The sequence below is a fragment of the Amia ocellicauda genome, chromosome 2 (genome assembly GCF_036373705.1).
Source record: "Amia ocellicauda isolate fAmiCal2 chromosome 2, fAmiCal2.hap1, whole genome shotgun sequence".
Classification (NCBI taxonomy): domain Eukaryota; kingdom Metazoa; phylum Chordata; class Actinopteri; order Amiiformes; family Amiidae; genus Amia; species Amia ocellicauda.
Window position 1 is genome coordinate 40,944,128 of NC_089851.1, and position 20,232 is coordinate 40,964,359.

The 20,232-nt window shown below is 37.3% G+C and overlaps 1 protein-coding gene across 7 annotated transcripts in view; it reads left to right on the plus strand.

Annotated features, from left to right (window-relative positions):
* zmynd11 (zinc finger, MYND-type containing 11) overlaps positions 1-20,232 on the plus strand; it is a 102,712-nt gene that overhangs the window by 32,169 nt on the left and 50,311 nt on the right. For 6 of the 7 annotated variants that reach the window (XM_066723723.1, XM_066723746.1, XM_066723732.1 and 3 more), the window contains exon 2: positions 3,827-3,964. The exons of the other annotated variant lie outside the window; for it this stretch is intronic. In XM_066723723.1, coding sequence (XP_066579820.1) covers positions 3,834-3,964 — 131 coding nt within the window. In that variant the 5' untranslated portion in view covers positions 3,827-3,833. The remainder of the gene's footprint in view (positions 1-3,826; positions 3,965-20,232) is intronic. 7 annotated transcript variants of the gene reach the window in all.

The following is a 20,232-nucleotide window of genomic DNA, read 5'->3' on the forward strand; positions in this document are numbered from 1 at the left end:
GAGTATTTCATAGAGGTTTTTACAAAAGAAAAATCGGATAACATGCCACAGGTTAACAATCAGTCCAGACAAACCCTAAGAGAGATCAGGATAAATGAGGAGGAGGCACTAAAGGGACTAGCAGAATTAAAATCAAGCAAATCACGAGGGCCAGATGGTATATTTCCAACAGTACTTATAGAAATGAGGGAAATTATTTATAGGCCGCTAACTAAAATATTCCAAATGACACTTAGAACAGGGGATGTGCCAACTGACTGGAAGACAGCAAATGTTATACCAATCCACAAGAAAGGGGACAAAACTGAGCCAGGAAATTACAGACCAATCAGTCTCTCCTGCATCACCTGTAAAATGTTGGAAAAAATGATTAGACAGAAAATAGAGGAGCATCTTAATGAAAACCATATTCTTGGAGATAGTCAACATGGGTTGCAATGGGGAAGCAATACAAAAGACAAACACAATGTTAGGGTATATTGTCAAAAGTGTAGAATTGAGAACAAGGGCAGTGATGTTCAGACTGTACAATGCACTAGTTAGAGCTCATCTGGATACTGTGTACAGTTCTGGGCTCCACACTTCAAGAAAGATATCGCTGCTCTAGAGGCAGTTCAGAGGAGAGCAACCAGACTTATTCCAGGTCTGAAGGGAATGTCCTACTGAGAGACTGAGGAACTGAACCTTTTCACCCTGGAACAGAGGAGACTACATGATGCAGTTTAATAATCTGTATTGTAGCTGCCTGATCTCAGTTAAAGATGGGAGCAATATCAAATATCGGAAAGCAATGTGTGCCACATCTAAAGTACGTTTTGTGTGTTTGTGTGTGTAATTTGCATTAATTGACTCGTCTTGTCATATTTTGTCTGTCTGACAGCAACTGTTGCACCAGCCCTTAAAATTATCTAAGAACTGCATTAGGGGAGGGGGTTGTGCTCTCTAATCAATAAGGAGAACCTTGCAGTGTGGTCAAGTGTTCAATGCTGAGTTCACAGGTATTTACTTCCTTACTGAAGTGATCAGGAAACTACATATTAAAACTTGTGTGACTGTTTGATAAAGGGGAGGGGAAGGGGAGAATTCTGTTGTCTGGTTTCTTTAAATAACCTCTGATAATCCTGGAATGACTGCCTGTATTAATTGCACGGTATTGTCTAACTGCACTCTGACCTGCCAGAAGCACTGAGGGCATTCATGTTATCAATTCTTTACATGCGTCTGTCTGCCTAGAATACTGGTCTGATATCCCCTTCGCAACGCAGTGAGCAGAGCCAAGCAAGCAAAACAAGAAACCCAGCTACTCTTGGTTTAAATCGATCAACAATTTATTGATTGATCAGTGTTGTGTGCCCTAATTGACAACTACATTGATTTATCTGGATTTATTCACCTACTCGCAATTTCAAAGAAAGGCTTAAACTGGTGATTCACCATGAGATACCTGACATACCTCTTGAGGTATAAACTTTATGATTATGATTGGTTTGTTTGTTTTGCCTAACAAATGGGGCATGTCAACTCTATTACAACTCCTTCAGTTTTGGGAAGTGACCTACACATACTGTAGCAGTGATTCCGAAATACTTTCATTTACACGCAGTATTAAATGAACACAATTTCAAAATGTGTACAAATACATGCACACAATCATATCTGAACACCAGCCGTTTTATCATGGTACTCCACTGGGAACTTGTTTTAGGAGGAAAGAAACCTTTAACTGTTTTGATGAAACTGGCTCCTTTGTCAAGACACAGGCTTCTCAAAAACAACAGCCAGCCAGTATCAAATGACCTAAACTTACTTATACAGATGTAGATCAAATATGTTAGTATTCTTCTGTATTTGTTTTCCTTTCATATCACATACTGTATGAAGCTAAATTGTAGCATACATAATGCAGATATGATATTGTATTTGTTTTTCACCTCGCTTACACATTGGGTGCTGATGTCCATATTCTCAATGCACATCTGGAGCATTTGTTCCCAAGATACCCGTTTCTCTCGGATGTGGACATAACCTGTTCAGTATTTTGTTTAATGTGCCAATTTGTCACACCACGGAAGACCACCACTGCTGTCTTTGTTTTTCTTTTGGTTAGTTTCTGTCTCCCCAGGTAGAAGCTGGGTCTTCTAAAGATCAACGGTATGTGTTATATTGGCTCCTAAGGTGTTCTGTAAAACTCATTCCCATCGTGCGTGTGTGTGCGTGCGTGCGAGCGTTCTGATTCCACCACAGATGGCTGGATTTCACCTGTTACTCAACAATTTGTTATATTTAATTTCACAAAGACGACTATGGTACCTAGTAAGTAGCCACATATCCGATTGATTTAATTATTGTATTTATGTATTTATTTCTTGTACATCTATACATCTCATTGTATGTAGTTTTATTTTACTTTGTTTCTCTTTGTTAAAACGGCAGATTATGGAACCTGTTATAAATACACTTCATAAATGCACTTCAGCACATTACATATTTAAGAGATTTCCATAAATGAATAGCTTAACAGGTAACATGAATTGCATGTTATGTCTGGTACAGTAAATAAGCCCAGAGGTGTAGGTGGAGGTGGACTCCATTCAACTAATTAGTGAGTGTCTTCTAAAGACAATTGATTTCACCACAGCTCAATCAGGTGTGTCATAGCAAAAGCAGTGATTACTTATGCATTCAGTTATTTTCTGTTTTGTATTTGTAATTCATTTAGAACAATTTGCAGATTATATTTTTCACTTTGACATTATAGACATTGTCTGTGTTGATCAGTGGCAACAACTCCTGATTTAAATCCATTCTGATTTCATTTTGTAACACAATGCAATGTGGAAAAGTCCAAGGCGGTTGAATACTTTTCAGAGCCACTGTATATCCCAAATATCTATAAATAAAGACAGTCGAGTAAAGGAATCAGGAACAAGTGCATATACAGTGTTTCCTCTAGAAATTTGCATAGGCAGAGTGTTCTGACCGAATTTTTCCTGGGAAGGGGATTGTGCTAGCGGATTATTGACGGGGCCCCCTACCTGGTATAACGGTAGGGGAAACACTGATGTACACAGTGAGGGTATTACCCTTTTTTATTTGAAATAAATTAAAAATAAAAGGAAAGCATTGAAAGGATTTGTGTGTGAGGTGAATGGTCAAGGAGGATTTTAAGAAGGACTGGTAGATGCGCATGTCCTGTAGTGCTCATATATGTGGGGATGCTCTGTAGATTTTACAATGTGTTCTCTTGGTTTTCCCCTGCTAAAAAGGAGGGCCCTTATTACAAGGAATTCCCCATGTCCTTTACTTGCGGAGGACCAATGTGTTAGTTTGCAATATTAAACCATTGTTTGACAGGAACTGTGATCATTAAGGAGTTAAACCTAATCACTGGCTAAAAAAAATACACTAAGAGTTCAGTCCAGTGGAATTTGAAGTGTGCTTTTCAAGAAAAACTAACTAACGAGGGAAGCCATCAAATACTAAAGCAACACAAGAGTCTGTGTCAAACTAAAAAAAAGTTTGGGGAATAGCCTAATCAGCCAAGTATGAAAAGCTTACGAAAAACCTGAATTTTCATTTTCAAATGATCAGTTGATTTGTACAGTTGTTGGGGTTTTGGTGTTTTTGTTTTGAGTTAGTTGAGTTATGATGTTAATTGCCAGGACTATTCCTTTTGTCATTATATGCAGAATGTAATTAACTCTCCTGAAAGCTTTGAATCTCCCCAGTCAGTAGGTAATTTTGCATGGAATGAGAAGGGGTGGGGTGGGGGTGCTATTTTCACAAACGGTAACAAATCTGGGATTTTATCTTCTGTTTCTTTTAGGTTTTAAATGAGTAAAGACGTCATGTCACGTGTGGTGAAGAAAAGACAGGCAGAACCCAAAGTGGTCCAGTACATTTGGGCAGCCATTGAAGTAATCCGGAATCAGAAACAAATTGCAAACATGGACAGAATTTCGAAGTAAGTTTTCTGGCGCACGTCTTTTTCTTTTTCTTTTTTTTTTTTTTTTCTCATCACTCTTCAGACAAACGTATTGGTCCTCCTATTTAAATATCTAAATTTTATGCTGGTGTTACATTTAAAGATAAGTACAATCATATTGCAAAAAAGCAGACATTTTATTTATGGTTTTGTCTTCCAGTTACATCATAAGATACGATGTGCATGGAAACATTATACGATTGTGTGTTGACGCGATTCATTTCTGCTTGTTTGCTTTTGGCATGTGTAAATTAGGTGGAAATTATTTTCTTCCGTTTCTTTTACATACTGAGGAATTCTACAGTGTTGTATTTTTGTTATTCAGTTTCCTTTCCTTGGGAGTTTAAAATTTATTATTTTTAAATCAGCTAATCAATGTAGGGTAGGTGTCTTGCTTTAATATCTGTTTTTAAAACAAAAAAACTAAATGGAATATTAAAACACTTTATGATGAGTTGGAAGTGGGATTGGCCCGTGCCCTGTGCACCTGAACCATTCTTTTAATGCCAGCAACTTTTTCAGCACATTCAGATTGTGACACTTGTTTGGCTTCCCAAGGTCCACCCACAACACTGAAGCTGCCTTCAGACTAGCTGACTGTGTGTGGACTATATTAGCCAGTTCAGCACTGTGAACCTTTTGCATTTACATAATATTGATGTAGTCTGCATGCCTCTAATTTATGTCATCTGATCTGTTTTAGCCTGTAGAATGTCTTGGAAGATGTAAAGTATGATAGAAATATAACCAAGCTTAACCGAATGTACAGTATACTTTTGGGGGTAATTGGCTTTTCTCCTTATAATGAGGGGAAAAAACTAAACAGTTTTTTTATGAGATCACTAGACATTTTAAAAGAAAGACATTTTAAAAGAACTTCAGTATTAATGTATGCATTTTTGTGGCCTTGCATGCCTATTTTTCGGTAGGTGGTTGCAGTATTCTAGGAAAATGCTTGTACAAATTCTTGCTGTCTTCCTAATATACCATACATAACATATCATTCATATCATACACCCACATTTTGGCAATCATTGAAAAAAAATAAAAAAAATTGATGTCCATTTTAATCATCATGTCTGGGCAAAATCATCTTGGCAAATTCTGTTTGCTTACCACTGATAATAGGAGTGTTTCATTGGATGACAACAGACAGTTAATGTTTATTGAGTGAATAATTGTCATTGTTTGATTTTGCAGTTTTGTTTTCTTGGAACTATAGTGTTCTGTTATTTTATAAGAGCAGGATGTGACTCTGATCTTTATTTGACTACAAGCTCCTTATTTATTATAATTGATGAGGAAGTGTAAATCCACAGTCCAAACACAATTGGTGAGGTAAACTAGAATTAATTGATTCAATAATCCAGGGTAAGATTAAAGGAAACAGTTGTTTAAGTGTCTTAATTCCCCTTTCTCTTAGTTTTATTTTGTGCTTTCTTGCTTTCCTTAAGTGATGTCAGTGTTTGTGGGCAGTGCACTCCCTGATATACAGATTTTAAAACCAGTACAAAGCATGCAAATCAGTGGATCAATGATGATCTTCAGAACTTACTCAGGTTGTGAGTATGTTTGTTGCGTACGCGCCAATTTGATTTATTAACGGACAGCTTGGTTTCATGGAGCGTCAAGCTCTTTCCCCAATGGAAAAGGGCTTTGATTATCTGCTCATTTTCAAATTGCATTATTATGTAGAACCCAAACTGATCAACTTGAGCTTCCATTCTGCATAAACCTTGACCAAACTACAACAACCAAAAAGTAAAAATAATGAAACTGATCATGGACCAAACCAGGCAGTAAAATCCTTTCAGACATAGTATATCACTTTACTTCCCCAAGGTTTAAAACCCTCCTGAATCTTTGACCAGGGAATACAATTAAGCCTGTCAGAACCTTTTCAGATGGCATGAGCACACAGAAGAAGCTGTCTATCTGTTGGGTGTGATTCAGCTAACTACACGTTCATCACGAATCCTGAGCATTAAGAGTATAGGATAAAAGCTCTTTCTCCTTGATTCCTCTCTGTTCTATGTAAAAGTCAGTGTAAGGATTGAGCGAACTCAATCCTGCTAGGCCTCTGCTGTAATGCTCCTCATTATAATAAGCACATTTACACTGCCATTTCTGATCTGCATCAATTGCATCGGTAGCATTTGTTCAGGATCAAAAATGGCAGTGTAAAAGCTCAGCGATCGGATCAAATGTACCTCTCATGGAGATGGTACAGATCCAGACCAAATGGGAGTCCGTTACAGATTTTCAGAAAGATATTGCATTTTACAATGTAATCAGGACTGCATGTAGCAAGGATGTGGCTGTTATAATGGGGGATTTCAATTTCCCAAACATAGACTGGGAAAGCCCAGTCGGGACTACAGAAGCAAAAATGGAAATGGTTGAGATGGTAAATTGACTGCTTTCTAACTCAATGTGTCCAGGAACCAACCAGAGAGCACATGCATTGACGTGATCTTTTCAAATAACCAAGATAGAGCCAGAGGGACACTAGTTAGAGAACCAATGGCAAACTGTGATCACAATATGGTTAGCTTTGAGGCATACTTTCAAAAAACATGGTCCAAGTCTAAAACAATGGTCTACAATTTTAGAAAAGCAAACTTTGAAGGTATGAGGCGGCACTTAGAATTGGTAGACTGGAGCACACTGGATACAGAGTCAGTTGAAAATGGATGTTTATATTTTAAGAATATACTACTAGAGGCTCTGGAGAAATTTGTACCAAAACTTTAGCAAATTGAGCACCAAAAACATTGGCCAAAATGGTTTAATAGAAGTATGCAAAAAAATAAAGAAAGAAAATGTTGTATAGCATATACAAAGGGATAGAGATTAAACAAAATACAAAGAATATGTTGAACTGCAAGGAGATGTTAAGAAAAGTATCAGGAAAGCAAAGAGGGAAATAGACAGAAACATAGCTCTTGGAGCTAAAACTAATGCGCAGAGCTTTTTTCAATACTACAATGGCAAGAGGTCAATAAAGGAGGAAGTGAAACAGATGAAGGGCAAAAATGGAAGTATCTTGGAAAACAAACAAGATGTGGCAAATGTTCTAAATGAGTATTTCACAGAGGTTTTTACAAAAGAAAAAACAGATAACATGCCACAGGTTAACAATCAGTCCAGTCAAACCCTAAAAGAGATCAGGATAAATGAGGAGGAGGTACTAAAGGGACTAGCAGAATTAAAAACAAGCAAATCACCTGGGCCAGATGGTATATTTTAAACAGTACTTATAGAAATGAGGGAAATTATTTATAGGCCGCTAACTCAAATATTCCAAATGACACTTAGAACAGGGGATGTGTAAACTGACTGGAAGACGGCAAATGTCATACCAGTCCACAAGAAAGTCGACAAAACTGAGCCAGGAAATTACAGACCAATCAGTCTCACCTGCTTTACTTGGTAAATGTTGGAAAAAATTATTTAGAAAATCGAGGAACATCTTAATGAAAACCATATTCCTGGAGATAGTCAACATGGGTTTAGACGAGGCGGATCATGTCTCACTAATCTGTTCGAATTTTTTGAACATGCAACTGCAGCTGTAGATCAGGTGAAAGCATATGATATGATATACTTAGATTTTCAAAAAGCTTTTGATAAGGTTCCACACCAAAGACTGATCCTCAAATTGGAAGCTGTAGGCATTCAGGGTAATGTAAGTAGATGGATTTGCAGGGAGGCAGACAAATAGCCTTCACAACACTGTTGACTCTCAGAAACTTGTCTTCTGATTCTGTTGTGGCTTTGGGTCTGCCAGACCTCTTCCTGTCAGAGTTCCCTCCAGTTTCCAAGTGCCTTTTGATGGTGTAGGAAACTGTACTTAAAACCTGTGCTTAATTTCAATAAATACTGGAAAAATGGGGGTGTTCTAAAAGTTTTGACTGGCAGTGTACATATAATTAAATTTGGTCTGACTTGCTAATGTGGCAGCGTTTTAAAGGCAGGTGGCAGACATGCATCAGTGGAGCAGATAAGAGACCCTTCCCTACTTTCCTTATTACAAATATAATATTGTTAAAATGAACACTAAATGACTTGTTCCAATTCTATATTTTTTGTAAAAGGAAGCACTGCCCACGTGAAGTACAGTACTGAACATTGCATAACAGACCTACAACAATATCAGAGAGCATAATGGTAATAGAAGAAAAAAAAGAAAAGAAAAGCGTTCCTCATTGCCATTAACCATGAAACGTCTGTCTGCGTCATTGAAACCCACAATAAATGGACCAGTTATCTTGCTCTTGTGGTCATTTCAAGATGTGTAGAAGATAATTTTGTATGGGCACAATTCTAATCCAGCCAAATGTAACTTCTCATAGTAACATTTTCATGCCTCATGCGGCAGTGTTTCATCATACTGATACGACATCACACTGTTCAAGTAGATTTTTTTATAAATCAATCATCATCCTAATTTCACAATATATTCAAGAGGCCTCTATCACCTGTCATTTGTGCCTGCGCTATCTTTACCCCCAAACTAATATGGCGGCTCAAAAAACATGACTTATTATTACTATACTTACATTATTTGTCATTTAGCAGACACTCTTATCCAGGGCGACTTACATTTGTACACATTTATACAGCTGGGCATTTTACTGGAGCAATCTAAGTGAAGCACAGCACTGCCCCACCCAGGATTTGAACCGACAACCTCCTAGTTATGAGTCCAGTCCCTAACCACTACTCCACAGTGCTGCTTTACTTCATGGCAGTGTTCACAGTACTGGATAATAGTTTTTAGTAATAATACTAGGCTTTTATGCTTTAATCTTCAGTTGCCTCCTTGCCTCTTCATTTGCTGCTGTTTGCCCACATTTGACATGCAGATTGAATGGTTCTTGTGTGTAGGACTGTAAGAGTTTAAATGTTTAAACGGTAAACGTGGATACAAAAATGTTTTGGTTTAAAAAAATGTAGTATACCGTTAAACCTCACTTGACAAAAAAAAGAGTGTGTTTCCACATGTTACGTCTATTAAAAATTAGATATTGCCAGTGATGGACATTGCGGCGAGGGGGGCGGTTACGTCTTGCACATATGAGGCTAAATGTTTTATATTTATTAATTTTTGTTTGGTGAAAATCTGTTTTGTTTTTTCTTCAATATCAATCTGTGCTTAATACCCTGTGATAGAAACTAAGACAGTTTGTGGTGAGAGACAGTGGTCAAGGTGTCCGTCAGGTTGATCACAGCTGAATTTCCACAGTAACCGTCTCTGAACGAATCTCAATGCAACAGTACTACCTGGACTACGTGGGGCTATTCAACATTGAAAAATATATAAAACTTATATGGGTAAAGCTTTTTCTGTCAAATACATTGATTGAGATTATTATGGTCGTCTATGAGCAAGTGCTGCGAGAATAAAGTGTCATTCTAAGTTTGACTCCTTGTAGCCCATTAAATAGGAAATTACATTTGGGCATCTTTTCCTTTAATAGTCAGCTTCATATTATCATTGTAAGCTATTTTAGGTTTGTAAAAGTATTTGGTATTTTTAAGATAGGATGCTTTTTTGGGCTCCAACGTTTTGATAATGATAATTTAAGTTTTTTTTTAAATGGATTGCGAATTTAAAGTTCTTGCCATGGAGCATCCACACACAACAACTGAAAGCACACATTTGTTATACTTGAATTGTTATACACATTTGTGACACATCATTCTTTAAACCCTCTGAACTCGAATTGGATAGATGCACCCAAAATGGGGGCATGTATTACATGTATTAATTTACGATGGTCTGTCATAAGCCCTAGAGATCTTTTTTTTTTTTTTTTTTTTTTTTTTTTTATTCCCAATCACAGACCGTTACTCTACGAATATCTAGCCAAACCAAAAGACGCTCTGTGAACCCTCTCTTGAAAATGTATACATCTCTTATAATAACCCTGTATGCGTGGGTACTTCACCCTAAAATGTCACTGAGTTACTGATGTGGCCCTCTTACAAATAGTTGCCCCCAGCTTCAGCATGGATTTCCCCCACCCATTCTTACTGTAGTATGCAGCTGTGTTTGGAAACATCCTCAACCTTGGTTAGAAACAGAGTTGTGCTGTGATTTTATTATGATTAATCAATTTTGTTCATTAGACTACATATATTAATTTATCTTTTCGGGTTGTGTTGAACAAGGAATTGGCTTAGAGAAGAAAGTATAGGCTAAAGGTTGCAATTTATTGGACTGAGCTGAAACAGATGGTGGGTACTGCTTCATTGATTATTGAAATTAAAAAATAAATAAAGAACGTTTGGTTAGATGTAATAGATGTAAATGTAATATTAATAATAACTAGCTTTCAAATCTGTTATGTACCTTCTCAACCATCATAGAAAAGGTAGATCTGCTGATATAGTCAAGCCTTTTTAGAATAGTACTTTTAATTTTGTCATTTATGTTTGTATGTATTTTATTGTTAAAATAGGTAATGGGCCAAATATGAGATCAATCCAGTCTTCAATGGGTGTACGTACTTCAGTCACCAAAAAGAAAGGGAAGAATTCACATTGTGTAAGACACTCATTTCATTAACACAAGCATATGAAAAGCATAAATAAAACAATATATTAAAATTATCTATATTTAAATGATCTAAAAGAACATTAAAAAAAAATTGCTTGTTTTAGACAAAGCACTCCAATGCAGACCTAGTGTAAAATTGTTGTCATGGAAACTTGTTCTAGTCTGCAATGCCCATTCTATCATGAGAGTTTAATCTACAGTGGGGCACACTCTGCATTAATTAGGCTACTGTAGTATTAAATCATTCAAATGAATTATATAGGTGATTACACATGTGTATATGTATGAATAAATATTACTTTTCTGTTTGAATGATAATGGTATACATTTTCTTTATGACCTGTTCAAATTAAAAATAATATAGAATAAATATTACTTAACGGGAAAGTAATCCCTTAATCACAAAACTGCTCTAATTGAAAATGGACCCAAATTTAAGTTTACCCATCGACTGACATTTTTCATTTTTCATTATTTACTTTTTTAATCGCATTCATACTTTCTGGTTTCCAAATTTGTGATGGGTGCAGCATTTTACTGTTATAGATAATAAGAATTGTGTTATTTGTGATGATGTTAGGAGGTTATGTTTATAGATTGAGCAATACAATTTTTTGGGGTCCGATACCGATAATTGGGAAGCAAAATTTTCTGATAACCGAAATGTGCATGTTCTATACATTAGAGCAAAGAATAAGATAGTGTTAAGTGCTGACTGGCCTAGCTTAGGCTATATATGCATTTTACACAGGTCAGGTTCTCAAACAGAAGTATCTACAAGTTGCCAAAGACAGACACAGAACAGTACAGGTGGAGCCAGTTACGTGTGAATTGGTGGCAGGTAGACAAATGGTACTAAAGCAGCTGTTGAGAAAGAGCTGTGCCAGCTCACAAGGTGAAAGGAGAGCAGCTGAGCACCAGAGCACCATGGTGCCCACTCCCCCCAGAACAGGGAGGTAGTTATAGTAGGAGACTCGATTCTTAGAGACGTAGATCACACAGTGTGTTCTAGTGATCAGGAGACCTGCATGGTATCTTGCCTGCCTGGTGCTCAGGTTGCAGATCTCCCTAAACTAGTAGACGGGCTACTGGCCAAAGCCGGGGGGAATCCACTGGTCATGGTCCACATTGGAACCAATGACATAGGAAAAGGTAGGTAGTTTTCTCTGAAATACTTCTGGTACCACGTGCATGGCCAGGGAGACAGGCAGAGATTAGAAAGTTTAAGACATGGTTGAAATCTTGGTGTAGGGAAGAGGGTTTTATGTTTATGGAGCATTGGTCTTTCTTCTGGGATAGATGGGACCTGCACAACCGGATGGTCTACATCTGAACAGAAGGGGCGCTAACGCATTGGGAGAGCGTATGTGCAGATAAATTAAGAACTATGAACTATGGACCAGGGGGGCAGGGAGCTCTGACAATTTTTATATTTGTATGATTGCTGCAATATTTATTAGTGGTTAACCATTAATCACTTTGCTGAATATAAATGAGATGGTGTGGGTTTTTTTTTTTTTTTTGCTTGGCACATTGTGGGGCTAACCCAGAATATTATTCTAACTGTCCTGTCTTTTACCTGAAAAACTGAAAACGTATTACTTTCCTTATTTGATTTTCTGCATGAAGAGGAGGTTTTAGCCACACAAACCGGTGACAATCACAATGATTTCACCTTTCTAAAAATGCCAACAGGCTGATTGAGTAGTTTTTCTGATCCTAACCATATTTCTACCGGTACAGAAATGGCATTGGGAGTCCTGTTTTCAGTGCAACACAGATTTATTTTTAAGGGTTTTTCCTAGCAGCACGCTCTTACAAACAGCTTATGTCCTGTATGAACAGCAGGGGGATTTTTTTTAAAGCTAAATTTGGAAATCTACTACTGTTGGTGATCTAACCCCCAAAGACCGTTAAAGTGAAAAACAACACGAGATAGAAGCCCAGATTAATTCCAAACACCTGCAACTACACACCAGCTACTCAAAAGCAGTTTTACTTGCCAGAGGCTCCTATGTCACAAAAATCTGTTGTAAGTTCTGGTATTGTGATCTGCAGGTGGGTCTATATCAGGGGTAGTCAATTATTTTTTGTCAAGGTCCAGATTCCAGAGTGGGGGAAAAAAATCACACATCCAAATACTCCTTTACAACACACACAATGCTGCGAATACAATAAATGTACAAAAATGTAATGTTAAATGTAAATATTAGTATTACAAAGTTTTCAGACCACTTTTAATTGTTTTAATTTGTTAAAGATTATTTTAGGCATATTGATAAACGTAATATAAACTTTCAAGCATTTCGTGTCTTATTACATTCAAGTCTTTACCATTTCCCTTTTATTACTGTCCACTGTACAAAGTTGGTTGCAAAATGAGGGCAAAGAGGAATGAGGAATTCACAGCTGGGGGTCTAGTGGTCCAACCCGTTACAATTTTGAAAATTGGAGACCTGAGATGTGCGAGTCGAAAAACCTAGCTCAAAATCACAAAGAAATTCATGAAACCATGCAGATTTCGACTAAAACATGTCTTTGCTTCACAACAACACATCACTATTGGACACATCCAGTTAAAAATCACATATCAGCCGACATTATGCAGCAAACTAGACACGGTTTCTGGTTCTTGTCATTCAAAGAGATCTATTTAAGTGGAGCTCTGTAATCGAAACGGACACAATTGTTGTTGTGCGTCTTCATTGGAAATAAGCTGTTTCCGCCACTGATGTAGGAGTTCCTTGGTGAATACAAGCTATGGCACATGACAAATGATCCACAGTTTAGCTGTTTATTTATAGAAATCAGGAAAACAAACCGATTGTTTTGTTTAGTACAAAGTGATGCTCTTGCCCCAGTCTAGAATGTGCATAGAGACGTCTGAACCAGGATTCTGCGAGCAATCAACTAACAGAGAAACACTAGCTCTATATAGGACATCCCATATTACAGAAAATATGTAACATCCTATTAGCTAATAACCAGGAAGGGCTGCTACTAGGTTCCACACAATAACAAGCACTGAGTGCAAAATACCTCCATAACAATACATTACAAATACATACATAAATGATGATAATTTTAATTATTCTCACGTTGCATTCAAAAGTGTCTGGCCTTCCGGATTTTTGACTACCCCTGGTCTATGTTCTTTTTTAATTCCACCTGGAGTGGGGTGCTTTCGTTGCCATTTGGTTGAAAGCAGTTTAATGCTACATTCATTCCATCATTGCTGCCTTACTGAAGGGGGAGGGGGTGGGAGGAGTAACTTGAGACTAATTTAATTAAAACAGAAATTAACAGCAAGAAGTTGGGACAGTGGCAGTAGTAGGGAGTATTCTTGTAAATTCAGCAAGTTGCAGCTCAGTTTATTCAAAGGGACTTAGATAATATTCAGTTGTGGGCCGACACCTGGCAGATGAAATTCAATGTGGACAAGTGCAAGGTATTACATGCAGGTAACAAACATGTCCACTATAATTATACTATGTGAGGAATAGAACTAGATGAAGTAACGCATGAGAAAGATCTAGGAGTGAGGTTGTTAATGGAGATCCACAGGGATCAGTGTTAGGGCCATTGCTTCTAAATCAAGGGCAGTGATGTTCAGACTGTACAATGCACTAGTTCATCTGGATACTGTGTACAGTTTTGGGCTCCACACTTCAAGAAAGATATCGCTGCTCTAGAGGCAGTTCAGAGGAGAGCAACCAGATTTATTCCAGGTCTGAAGGGAATGTCCTACTGAGAGACTGAGGGACCTGAACCTTTTCACCCTGGAACAGAGGAGACTACGTGGGGACTTGATTCAAGTCTTCAAAATCATGAAAGGCATTGACCACATCAAACCAGAGGAGCTTTTCCAGATCAGCAGGGACACACGCACCCGGGGACACAAATGGAAATTGGGCTTCAAGGCATTCAAGATAGAAAACAGGAGACACTTCTTCACACACAGAGTTGTCACAATCTGGAACAAACTCCCCAGCGATGTGGTTGAAGCTGAAAATTTGGGAACATTTAAAAATAGACTGGATAGGATCCTTGGCTCACTAATGCCCTGTTTCCTCTAGACACGTTTATCTGCACCTCAGCGTGGCCGTGCTGGGCCAGGGGGTTTCCACTACGGCTCAGCTGCACTTCCGCCTGTGCCCGAACTAGTTTCAGGAGCACAGTTTCGCACATTGTATCGGCTGAGTCCCAAACTGGTCCGGTGGATGTACTGTGACATCCCTGACGTAACGCCATTGCTTTTGGTAATTTGTATTTGCATTTGTAACTACAGTAATGGCGGCCACTCTCGATGCGAGAGATGCGGTAGAAACTTTTCCAAAGAAGGAATATGCGTGTTTACCTTGGGAAAAGGATTAATCTGGAGCAGTTATTAATGCACGGTGGAAAAGTGCCGCACAGGGTTAATTGCTAGGAGCAGAAAGACATTTAAGAGTGTTTGAAAAGATTGCCGGAGAACGGACTGCATCGGATTGCAATACAATGTGCTGTGACGAAATACATTCTTTTTTTGTTATAAAAACAAGCAAATATGAAATATTTCTCCTGTAGTTAAGTTAAATGTCCTGATGTCTTGTAAATTCTCTCAATTATTTAAATGGCACGGTTTTTAGCTTCCCCCTGTTTACACTATCTTAGGACTATTATAATGTTTAAAACAGAGGTACATTTTTATTTATTTTATCACAGAATCGTATATTTTAATTATATTTGTAATCCCTCATTATCGCTTTAACAATATGTTAATGGTAATCCAAGTATAGACGCTTTACCAACTGCAGAAATACAAACCTTACAACCTTATCAAATTTAGCGATTAGTACAACTGATGCATTAATTATGGTGTCAAAGGTATTTTTAAAGGAATCCCATTCAAATTAAAAGCTGATGCTCTGAGATGTTATTGATGTGTGATTTTTTTATTTTGCGACATTGATAAAGCTGCAGGTATACAGAGAAAAAATGCTAACTCTGAATTTGTGAAAACTGTTCAGTAAGTTATGGATGCCAGAGTATTGTAGCCATATTTATATACACAGTATGAGTTTTGCTTAAGAAACTGTCTGTGACTGTCAGACTGTGTATTTCATGATATATAGATATGTAGTGAGTACACAGGACAGATTTAAACCCAGCGCACTGTATTTAATAATGCAACGCAGTTCATTCTCCCACAGATAAATAATAAGGGTCAATATGTAGGATACTTAAATTCATCTATATCGTCAATGTTAATCGTATCATGATACAGGGAGAAGTAACACGGTCATTTACGATGCGCTGGTAAACAAAATAAACTAGAATAAATTTTAAGTGATGTCATTTGTTTTATATATTGTTTCACTGTGTCCCGGTTTCTACTTTTGATATCTGGTACAACTTATACTATAAGACTGTGTTAGATATCGTAAAAACATTTCAGCCCAAAGTTTATTGCATGGTATTTCAGCCTCCAGTTTAAAACACTAAATCCCAGAATGCCGAGCGGCCCAGATGCGGTTTGACCTTCCGTGTCTCACAGCCGCTTCCTAGGGCAGCTGTACCTCATGACAATGTAGTGGAAACGCTGCCAGCAAAGTTTAGGTGTACAGTTACAGCACGGCCACTCGGAGGTGCACCTGTACGTGGCTAGTGGAAACGGGGTATTAGTTATTAATGGTTGCCAAACGAGCATGATGGGTCGAATGGCCTCCTCTCGTTTGTAAACCTACTTATGTTCTTATGTTCTTATCTCAGGTGTTAGCAGATTCCTGTCACATATCTTTATACAAACCTTTTTTTAACATGTTGTTTGCTTTAATTCAGTTCAAACGGTCTTACCACCTCACATTCTTTGTTACTGGGAAGATCATAGATGGGGTAGGCTTATATAGATCTCATGGGTTTATACAAATGACTTTGCAAACAACTTTGGAACTAGACCTGAGGAACATTGCAAATATGCCAAGTATTTAAAGGTTCGGCTTTTCAGGCAATTAAGTTGATGCATTGTATTGTGTGCTCGTGACGGCCGTAAATTTTGACTGACGAGTTGCCCAGAACGATGTTTGTGGGGGGGGTTTGAACAACATCTACTTATTTCCCCAGATAGGCTAGACTATCCCACCTGACACCAGAAACAGTATTGTCATTTTTGCCTCTCACAATAGGAAACCCACTCTCTTTCAAGTGCTCTTGAGAGAGAATGGATGGCTGTTGATAGCCCCTGTTTTAAACATGCTAATTCTGCTCTTCCAAATCTCAGGTGTTGGCCTCCGCTGAATCAATGAAAATAACACGACGGCTGCCTTTATAAGAATCGTGAGTGGAATTTGTTAAACTGGCCCAGTCAATGAATCAACCTACAAGCTATTTTGTTTTTTAGGTCTTTTTTGGTTTTTTTGAGAAAGTGTTGTTGCTATGCAAGTCTTTTTGTTGTTGTTCAATATACATGCATTTCAAATTGATAATACAATATATGAAAAAAGCCTATCGTAGAAGAAAGTTGCGCTATCTAAAACAATTCCCCAAAAAACCCTGCGGTCGACAAGAAACATGTCTGGGTGCTTATGTAATGTTTCTGTTAAATTCCTTAAAAAATCAAGGCCACGTGCTGATCACACAAAAAGGCCTTTTTGTGTTGTCAGTACTTGACCTGAAAATGTTTAGTTCGAACTGCGGGGCTGTTGCTGGATCAGGGGACATCTGTTTCTGAGTTTTGAAGATGTCACGAGGGAGAAGAACACAGGCTGCAGCACTGAGGGCTTTTCTCCAATAAAATGTTTGCTTCCTGCCCACTTTAAACCACAGAAGAGCCTTTTCTGTTTGCAGTTAGTGACAGAGTATCAATTTCAGCTTTCCATTGAAGAAAGGGCACTTTCACGACATACATCACAACTTTTTACGCCCTCCAACAAAGTTAATAGTCACTGGCTTGGATTTATGTTGTAATGGAAAATTACTCCATTGTCTGTGTAAGATTTGCTCACATTTTATGTATCCAGTGTAGGAATATGTTTGGAACAACTGAAGTCACAGAAAAGGTTTTACATATGCAAAAATAAAAAGTTCACAGGCAAGTCAATTTTTGTTTGTATGAAGGGAAATCAGTTGCTTATTATAATGAAATGGAAAAGAATGGGGGGGTCACTCATTTGTATATATATTTTTTTAATGAATATAGCCCTTACTAGTGATTAGGAGTAGCCTAGTTAATGAACCTGGTAAAAAGAGTCACAAACTGCGTAGAAGGAGGAGTCTTCAGTTAAATCTGCACAGGAAGGAATCCTTCAGGTGCGGCTGTTGATTTTATTTTTCTGAAGACCCACTTGAGTGTTAACAGGTACTCTCCGATTTATGTATTTTTAAGATCTAATCTTTTATCAACCAGCGGGTGTGGTAATGTGTACAAGTTAAACTTCGTTTTTTTTGTTTCTCTTTCTAAATCTGATGTTTGTTTTTTACAGCAGCACAAAAAGTAAGACTCATTTGGAGGTATGAAAAAGTATTTATCAAATGGGTCGTACAGTTCCCACAAGACAAAAATAGCTTTTGATTTACATTGTAATACAGCTGACACAATACATGGGATTCTTTTTTAACCCATCAGGACAAATCCTGCCCTACCCTCTCCCCTTCTTTTACTTTATTTTGTAATTACCTTGACAATGTTTTCTGGATTATAATGAGCAAATAACATTATTATTATTATTATTATTATTATTATTATTATTATTATTATTATTATTATTATTATTATTATTATTAATAATAATAATAATAATAATATTTACAGTGCCTTGCAAAAGTATTTACCCCCCACCAAAAATTTAACATTTTGATTAATTACAAATCATTTTCCCAATTCTAATGATCAAATTTATGTCATGTTAAAGACGGTGAATGTCACCAAACCTGCAAAGAAAATATGTAGTATTCGCCCCACTAAGTCAGTACTGGAAACATCTTTGGCGGCAGTTATGGCTGTGAGTCTTTTTGGATAGTTTTCTATTGGGCTGTAATATTTTTAAATGTTTAAATGGTAAATGTGGATAAAAAAAAATGTTTAAAAAAAATTTAGTATACATTTAAACCCCACTTGACAAAAAAGAGTGCGTTTCCACATTACGTATCTATTAAAAATTACATTTCGCCGATGATGGATGTGCAAACATCATGGGGGGAGTGGGCAGGGAGGGGTTATGTCTTGCCCATATAAGCTTAACTGTTTTATATGACTATTATGTATATCTTTTAATGAAATTACATGTTTATTTATTTATTTATTTATATTGTGCAATGAGAAAATCTTGAGTTTTTTGTTTTTTCAATATCAAGCTGTGCTTAATACCCTGTGATAGAAACTAAGACAGTTTGTGGTGAGAGACAGTGGTCAAGGTGTCCGTCAGGTTGATCACAGCTGTAGCATCAACACATTTTCACAGCAACTGTCTCTGAACGAACCTCAATGCAAGAGTATCACCTGTGGACAGTTAATAACCTACGTGGGGCTACTGTAATTATGGTCGGTCATGGGCAAGTACTATGAGAATAAAGTGTCATTCTAAGTTTGACTCCTCATAACACATTAAACAGGAAAATATTTTTTTTTCCTATCATAGCCATGTTCATTTTATCATTGTAGGCTATTTTAGGTTGGAAAATTATTTGGTATTTTTATGATAGTAGAGGATGCTTTCTTGGGTTCCACCTTTTTGATTATATATATATATATATATATATATATATATATATACTTTTTTTTTAATGAACAAATGTAAAGTTCTTGCCATGGAACATTCACATACAACAACAACTGAAAGCACACATTTGTTACACTTTTTTCTCTAAGTGACACATCGCTCTTTAAACCCTCTGAACTCCAATTGGGCAGATGCAACCAAAATTAATTAATTAATTTATGAGGAAACGATTTTTGAGTGAGACATGCATTTTTTTGTGCTGCGTAGCTGAGATTCATCTGAAACGAAGTATGTGTGATTTGTTTAATTACATTCCGTCTTTCCTGGCGTTTGCAATCCAGTGCGCAACTGCAGAACATGGTCATGGTATTGAGCAATGGAAAGGACGTTACTATGATCTGTCATAAGCCCTAAAGATCTAATATTTGTTTTACTCAGTCACAGACCGTGACTCTACAAATATCTAGCCAATCCAAAGGACCCTCTGTGAGCCCTGGAACTCACATCTGATGAGGCAGGTGTCAGATTACGCACTGGCCAGAGCTCACTGCTGAGAGCGCCGAGGAGAGAGAGAGAGAAACAGACTTTTAAATTTTACATAGCTTACAAACTATTGTTTTGCTATGAACCACAATGTTTTTGGTAGCTATGGAGTCCGAACAACTTCAGCTAAAAGTGGTATGCATGTATAATATACTTATAAGGCATTATTTTAGTGGAAAATGTGTCCCCCCTGAGATGCAAAGTGCAAATGAAACGGAGTATCGTGGATGATGTGCGTTATAAAATAATGCAAGTACCATATACAAATGTTAAATTACTGAAACATAAATTGTTTGGCCGTTTAAAAGGTTAAATGACCGATTTAATTATTGGTTTTAACGTTTAGTCAATTAAACGTAGATTTACAGCCCTAGTTTCTGTCATCTTTGCACAGTGGAATTATGTAATTTCTGCCCATTCTTCCTTGCAATATTGGTCCAGTT